At 39.8% G+C, this 8512-nt stretch overlaps 1 protein-coding gene across 1 annotated transcript in view; it reads left to right on the forward strand.

Moving 5' to 3' along the window:
* Positions 1-8030, forward strand: part of NEIL3 (nei like DNA glycosylase 3) — an 88060-nt gene extending 80030 nt beyond the window's left edge. The window contains exons 9-10 of the mRNA XM_056114367.1: positions 6323-6497; positions 7848-8030. Coding sequence (XP_055970342.1) covers positions 6323-6497; positions 7848-8030 — 358 coding nt within the window. The remainder of the gene's footprint in view (positions 1-6322; positions 6498-7847) is intronic.
* The last annotated feature ends 482 nt before the right edge of the window (positions 8031-8512 follow it).

Here is an 8512-nt window from a genome sequence, read left to right on the forward strand (position 1 = left end):
GTCCAGAATGACATAATAAGATGTCGCGCGGCCGCAAATGTGACCCCACGCTTCCGGGAGCTGGTTTTTATAGTCTTTGAGTCTTGGCCGTTGATGGGATTAGTTGATGGGATTACACGGCGCCAGGGGGCCAGTTGGTGGGTGTGACAACAATAACAAAAAATCATCAACAACGATGTTTCCATAATACTAACTTACCCCATCTAGGAGAAGACTCCCATTAGCAGGCACCATAGAGAAATTTTCATAAATAGAATCCTTCATGGTTACTGGCTGGTCTTGAAGTTATCTGTCCAAACAAGCTTATTTGTTTGTTGACCCTTTTATCTAGGCTTTTTATTAAGGCCTGATATGGTGCTTCAATCAGAGATCCATTAAACACAATTTTCTTTTCTAAGCCTCCCCACCCACCAGCCCTCCAAGAACAGGTACTACATTTTAGAATAGTAAAGGTGTCATGTATTTTGATACCCATAGGAGGCAAGCAGAGATACGGTTCCTGTGGATGGGATGTAAGGTAATCTCAGGAAGGATTCTCATCGCTACATTTCCCTCTGATTACCTCTGCCTTTCTAATGGAAAGATTAGTTTCTCTAGGCAGTAGAGGAGAGACTACTCGGCAGACAATTTTACACAAATGTCTTGGAATCTCAAAGTTCACAGTTGTCCCTTGAGCAGTGCAAACTGACTCAGAGTATTAGCTTTCCCCCCAAACCACCCCAATGGGCAAAAATCTTTAACTATATAAAAAATCTATAACTTTTTTACTCCTCCTAAAACTTAATTTAGCAATCTACTGTTGATTTGCTCTTACATAACATAAAGAGCTGATTAACATTCATTTGGTGTGTTAGATGTTTTTGCTGGTATTGTACAATAAAGTATGCCAGAGAAAAATTGTATTAAACTTCACAGTTACAGACCTCTCGTTATTCATCGATTTGCTCAAGCGGGCCCAGTAACATCTCCATCGTGAGACTTGTTGTTACTGTGTTTGGCATATCAAATGCGTCATGGGTAGCTTGCCAGGCTTTGCCGTGCGGGCGAGATACTCTGGGGAGCTTGCTGGGCTCTCCGAGAGGGGCAGAGGTATCGAACTCCGGTCAGCCATGTTGGCTGCGTGCAAGGCAAGCACCCTACTGGCTGTGCTATCACTCCAGCCCTTATTTGAGAAAGAAATATGCATGTATTACATTTTATCAATAATGCAAATTTATATCATCTATGTGCCAGATGGGTCATCTGTCACTACCTCAGTATTGTTTTGTCTTACCTGATACAAAACACTAGATATTCTACATTTAGTTACATCCATCAAAAGGAAATTCATGCTGATTTACAGGTTAAAGTTTCATGCGTTGATAACATTGACTGAAAAATGTCCATACTACAAAAACACATTCCAGGGTCAACTATATGTCATACTAGAACAATGAGATGGTTTTTGATCAACAGATGCATTTAACTTTATTTTATTTTAAGTCTAAATTTAACATCCTTTCATCTTGATGCTTTATCCCTGAATGCTTATTTAAAGTCTTTATGATCATTTTGAATAGCTTGACTTTCATTCATAGTATTCCCAAATGACAGATATTTGAGTTAAGCTATGGGACTAAGTCTCAACTGTCTAGATCATTGCACCACCCTCTCATTTTAACCCTAATTAATGTCTCATGATAAAAGTTCCTGAAGGAGCTAGCTGAGAGTATCTGATTTAGGATGCTCTCCTGTTCTTAAACAATTGTTTGGCCTGCTGGAGCTAAGTGAAAAGAAATATATGTGATCATTTAAAAATATTGTGATACTCGTTGTACCCAGATGAAATATCTTGACATGTTTATTCCCTCATTGCTGATAGAAAACCTCAGACAATTTTACTAATAAATCAGAGATTTAAAAGAACATTAACATAGTCTTATATTTAAATTATTTCTTCATAAGTCGTTAGTAATAGGGTCATATGATTAATCACTATGGCCAGCATTACTTAGAATTGCTGCCATGTGTTACGTGTCGAATGTAAGAACACCAAGACTAAGTCTGCACCATCCATCAAGATCAACTAGCAGAATAAATGTCAAGTGATGAAATAAATTCACCCAGCAGCCTTCCTGCACCCAGCTACTTTACAAGGAATAAATTGCAAATTACTGTCATTTATTTCATTTTTCTCCTTGTCTGGCAGCCTATAGTGTTCATCTTGTGGACAAGATGCTGAGCAGAAGCTCACAACATAATACGATTAAAGCAGGTGGTCCACTCAGAGAATTTAGAGCCAGCTTATTTTGTCTTTAATAATTATATGGTAATTAATTCGCCTTTTGTTCTGTTAATTACCGATCTCATCCCCACATGATACATGCTATGTTGATGAGGCATATTTTCGGATTGCTCTTTAGAAATATGTACTTGAATTTTATCCAGCTACTGGATTATAAATTAGATGGTTGAACCAATTTATAAGCAGTTACGAATCAGCGCTAGAAACAGTTTCTAGTCTGTGTCGCAATTATTGTAAATAGAGAGCAAAACACAGTGATCCATTTTCCAAGAGTACATAGCTTAGGTTGATATTTTTCCCGAGCTGATTGGCAAAGACTTACAGAGTGGAGTGAAATGAAAGTAACAAAGTTATTAATGTTTTCTTATGTTTTCCACTGTCAGGGGTGCCAACGATCTACCTCCAATTACCAGTCCATGTCCTGGATTCATAGGCACACTCCACCTCACCTGTTGGAGTTTTCAGTCCTCCAGAATTTCAAACCTTTGAACATGAGTCATTGAAGCTCTGCATTAATTCCTTAAGTATGCTGAATGTACATAAATTTACATTCAGATTGATCAGTTCCTCCCAAATTTAGACTGAATTTGCATTATAATAGATCACTCAATCTATAAAATTATTTCACCCATGACAGTTGAAGAAGAGATCTTCTAAAATTCTTACCCCATGCTTAATAATTTCCTCTTTGAAGGATCTTTATTACTTTCATTGGTTTCCTAATCAAGGTGGCTTGCCTATCTGTTAATAGGTATTTATTGAGAACCATGAATCATCAAGCATTTGCTGTAAATTTGAATGACTGCTACCTTAGCAAACTATACCAGCAGAGCCAGATCCAGGCCTGCAACAGTTTTTGTAGCTGGATATTGAAACTTGTCCATTCCTGCTTGTTTACATATTTGCCATGGCTGCTTCTCATCCTATGACAGTGAAGTTGAAGTAGTTGCAGCACAGACCTAAAATCTGAACTTCCGGGGGAAGATTTGCCACCCACCAAATCTATTTGTATTAAGAGACCATGTAAGATTCAGTTTTAATCTTCAAAACAATGATTGGGCCGAAGTAGTAATACAGCCGGTAGGACATTTGCATTATATGCCTCCTGGGTTCAATCCCCCGCATCCCAAATGGTCCCCAAGCACCACCAGGAATACTTCCAGAGTGCAGAGCCAGAAGTAACTCTTGAGCATTGCCAGGTGTGCCCCCCAAAAAACAGAAGAAGATGAAAACAAACAAACAAACACTGTCCTCCCATTGTTCATTGATTTGCTTGAGCGGGCCCAGTAACATCTCCATTGTGAAACTTTCTTGTTACTGTGTTTGGCATATTGAATACTCTCGGTAGCTTGCCAGGCTCTCCGAGAGGGGCGGAGGAATCGAACCTGGCTCAGCCAAGCTGACTCTGCACAAGGCAAACGCCCTACCGCTGTGCTATCACTCCAACCCAAGAAGAAGATGGTCTTAATTTAATCTAAATGATTCTTCATCTTGTTTACCTTACAAAGTGTTCTGCTGAATTTTCGAAAGTTTTAAAATAATGATTGAAACAAAGAGGAACCAAGATGCTCTCAATTAATCAGAATATTTAATTATCCCACCTACTGTTGGTGCTGAGCAGATTGAGTTGAGCTGCGCATATTTAGCACGGGTAGCTGTACCTCTCTCAGGGGCAGCAGTTTCCTGGTTACAGAAACTCAGGGTTTGGCAATGTAATGTGCTCTGGACTCACCTGGGAATCTGTGAACATGCAGATTGTGATTCTGAGGGCGCTCTGGGGGAGCACAGGCTAAATATGCATTTCTACGTTTCTCCCTGGCTGAGCTGCCCCTTCTGGGCAGTGGCTCACGCTGAGAGAAATCAGCGAGCAAATGGCTGCTTTGCCGTCTAATTTGATACAGGGAAGAAGAAGGATGGAAAACAGAACTAGGTAGGGGTGTGGGCTGGGGCCGGGGACCATTCCTTTCCACCCTCAAATCCCCGCCTCCCACACACACACACTTGCTTTACTGGCAGGGGAATCTGAACCTCTCCCTACATATGTGGACCCAGGAGATTCCTAGGTGGAAGCAATTGGTTAGAAAATGTTGATAATTCTTAGCTAAGACAGCTACCTTCAAAGTATTATCTTAAACGATGTATCAATACATTTTTTTAAAATCTTTATATTTTTTCTTGCTCCTTTAATACGTTTTTGAAGAGTGCTACTTATTCTCCCCCCTTTCCCCCGCCCAACCTCCTTGGTTTAAAAAAGTAAAAGGTAAAGGCCCTCCCGTCGATTTGCTCGAGCGGGCCCAGTAACGTCTCCATTGGAGACTTTGTTGTTACTGTGTCTGGCATATCGAATACTCTCGGTAGCTTGCCAGGCTCTCCGAGAGGGGCGGAGGAATCGAACTTGGGTCGGCCATGTTGGCCGCGTGTAAGGCAAACGCCCTACCCGCTGTGCTATCGCTCCAGCACAAGGAGGAAATTAAACCTCCTTGGTTTAATTTTGGAATTTCCTGTCTGTCCTATAAACATCTAGATATTTAAACTCGAGTTAAAGCTTTCAGTATTCCCTCAATTGGAGTTGAATTGGTGAAATGGTATCTTTGCAAAGAAATGCCTAGTTTCCCTCTTTGGTATTAGTATCTGTGGATTGTGAAATATAAGCCCTTGACCTTGAAGAAAAGTAAAACCACTATCAATGAAATAGTTGCAGGTATGCACACCCTTGCTGTAGGTACAACTTCAAAAGCCACCCTCAAAATGTGTGAGTCCATGAGCATCACTAGCAGCTGGTGTCTGCTTATAAGTGAGTTTAAACTCTCTTCACAAATAAAAGATCTCATGTGCTACAATTATATTTCACTTAAATTTAAAGAACAGTTCCCTTAGAATAGGAACAAATGCATGAACAATGAGACTCAGGAAGCAGAGAAAAGGGGCTGCCACGAGTTTATGAATTATAAGGTTATTTTTTGAAAAATACTTAAGAATGTGTTATTCTTTCTTGGAAATTAACAAAATAAATGAGAAGGGATGAACATCTTGTATCATTAAGAAAGCAACAAATGGGGCAGGAGTGATAGTACAGTGATAGGGGGTTTGCCTTGCAGGCTGCTGACCCACCTCAATCCCCCAAGTCCTGCCAAGAGTGAACCCTGCGCACGGGGCCAGGAGGAAGCCCTGAGCACTGCCAGGCATAGCCAGAAGAAATCAACAAAACAAATCATCAAGTATGGACCCAGATTTTTTAATATGAACACTTTCTCATCAACTGTTCCTTGTTTCAAATTAAGCCCAAGAAAGGCATCCTTGCCTAATATAAAAAATTAAAAAGTAATCATGAGGCTCCTTTCAAAGAGAAAATGGAGCTTCTTCAGCTATAGGGGCAGTCTCTGACCTCAGTGCCAAGTGTGTGGGTACTCTTGCTCTTGCTCTTAATCAAGGAGAACCAAACTCCCCTATCAGCGTTACAAAACGGGCGTTTCTGCTGTGCCAGGCAGCCTGCACCTTGCTGGAATCTGATTGCAGCGATTACCGTCTATGCTTTTGATCAAAGCATAGGAAATTGTCTTTAAAGTAGAAATCTGATCTCTCTGGCCCTGTCAGAGACACCGATGGGACTTGCCTACCTATGAGAAAATAATTAGGAAAAAAATATGCTGACTCTAGTTACTGCAAGGGGCCAGAGCGTTGCTGGACTAGGGCTCAGTAAGAGGAATCCATCCTGAAGAATTGGATAAGAGAAGACCCAGCATCCCCAGTGAAAACTCAAGAAATCTGGATGGAGAGCATGCACATTGTAGATGTGTTTGCTATTCTCCAGAAAAATGCTTGCATTTGGTTCTGAGGTAGCTTGGTGGATTCATTTAGATTTACTTGGCAAACCTAGAATTGGAAAGACTTGGAAGTTGGTGTGACGTTCTAAAATTGATCCTGGTCCCCTGCATGGTACAGTTTCTATGGACTGGGGCTATGCTAATGGGGCAAAGAGGTGAGAATGATCCTTTTAGCATCATTGTGCTGTTGCGATTTTGTCACCTGTCTTTGCAGTGAACTTCAAGCGACTGTGACAGATGGTCCTTGTACATTAAATGCCGGCACTCCGCGCTGCAGTAAACATAACCGCCTCTGTGTTCTCCGTGTTGTGAAAAAGGATGGAGAAAACAAGGGCAGGCAGTTTTATGCCTGTCCTCTACCTGGAGAAGCACAGTGTGGATTTTTTAAAGTAGGTATAAGATCTATCAAGCTTACTGTAGTGTAATTGAATACTACAGCTATTACATTTAACAGATAGTCATGTCTTTCCAGTTTTGCCTTTCAAAAGCCTGAATGTTGAATAACTGAAAATTCAAAGAGGTCTGGGGGATGAAAGGAATCAAATAATAGCCAATTGATTATGAAGACGCTGTTGTATTCAGAGCCACAAGCAGAAAAGTATTGTGCTTAGTTCATGAAGATAGAAAGAGATTGGATGGATGACGTCCCCAGATGACTAATAATGTAGGATGAAAATGAGGCATTCCTAATTCATTGCAACATCTAAACTTTTGGTTTTAGGCCCTGGATGGAGGGGCATGAGAAAATAATTTATATGCCTCAGATTTACAATTAACTTAGCATATGTCACTACATAAGCTTGACTTTTTAAAAAAGTGATTGCATGATAAATGTTTAGATATAGTCAGTTCTCCTTCTCTTTCCATCTGTGTCTGTGTCCTGAAAATGAACTTGAGGAAAGAGATGAAAATTTGGAATTCTTTAAGTCAATGTCTCTGCATTTCTCACACACTGAGCATTTCACTAGCTGAGTGTGATTCTAATGTTGAGAGAGAAATACTCTTCCAAAGGCTTTATCTGGCACATAACTGAAAAATGGAAGTTGTGATTTGATATAATACTGGGGTAAACTTATTTGGGTTGGGTTTCTTGAAAGATAAAACATCTGTCTTCAGTGTGGTACCTTCCTAAGGAATTTTAGAGGAGAATTTTAGATCTTAATCCCATGTACAATAGGTGAAGCCATCCCATTAATTTCCTCTTTAAAAAGGTTTTATAGATGTACAAAGAAAATATCATTATCTTAATAACATCACAGTCTGCTCCATGCTTCTCTTAAGGTCAATATTAACAATAATACAATGGAACCCAACTAAATTAGTCGTAGTAGTTCTGTAATGGGTTCTCCTTTTCCTAAGGATGTTTGCTGCTTAAATTGTGACACATCTTTGACCTTCACAGCTCTAATTAACACAGACTTATAACAGGGATATTGGCAGTTGCTTTCCAGCAAGGTTGTATAGTTTTCAGTTATTCTCAATAAAGTGGAAGGACTCTATAAATATGTCAGTAGTCAAAGAGGTACGGAGAATGATAGTGATGCTCCGTGTGAGTCAAGCAAATCTGTAGAAGATAGTTCTTACAGACTGTTCTCAAGGCCAACAGCCAAAGACTTATGCAGTGCCATCTTGACTGTGAGGGCAGTGAAGACTGGAGCAGTAACCAAGTCCACATAGATTTAGCTGCTACTGTTCTTAATTCTTATTTCCAATTGACAGCCTTTCTTTTCCCTTGGTAGTGGGCAGATTTGTCCTTCCCATTCTGCAACCATGGCAAACGCTCCATCATGAGAACCGTGTTGAAGATTGGACCTAATAATGGAAGGAAATTCTTTGTGTGTCCCCTTGGAAGGGAAAAACAGTGTAATTTTTTCCAGTGGGCAGAGAATAGGCCAGGAATCAAAATTCTTCCAGGATGCTAATATTTTCCCCTTCAGTGGAATATCTGGCATTTTAATCTCTTCAAGTTGTATACAATGTTTAAACCCACCTTGTGGAATTGAATGGCTTAAGAATAACTATGGTTCATTGTGGAGTTATTGTAATATTTGAGAACTATTCAATTTTTCATTGAGTACCACTTTACATTCTATGGCAACATATGATTTTTATCTTAGGGATGCTACTTGTGTATCATCAAATATACAGTATATTCTGTTTAAAATATGTACTTAATGCGCTTAGTTTTACAATAAAGTGTTTTTATCTCTTAAACATGTATCTTCTCTGGGAAAAGTGTTTTTTTTTAAGAAGAGGATTATGCAATATAAAAAGATAGTATTCTGTCAGTAATGAATAATTCTCCCAAATATTAACTGTCACTGTCACTGTCCTCCTGTTGTTCATTGATTTTCTCGAGCAGGGCCCAGTAACGTCTCCATTGTGAGACTTGTTACTGTGCTTG

The sequence above is a fragment of the Sorex fumeus genome, unplaced genomic scaffold (genome assembly GCF_029834395.1).
Source record: "Sorex fumeus unplaced genomic scaffold, SorFum_2.1 ptg000024l, whole genome shotgun sequence".
Lineage (NCBI taxonomy): Eukaryota > Metazoa > Chordata > Mammalia > Eulipotyphla > Soricidae > Sorex > Sorex fumeus.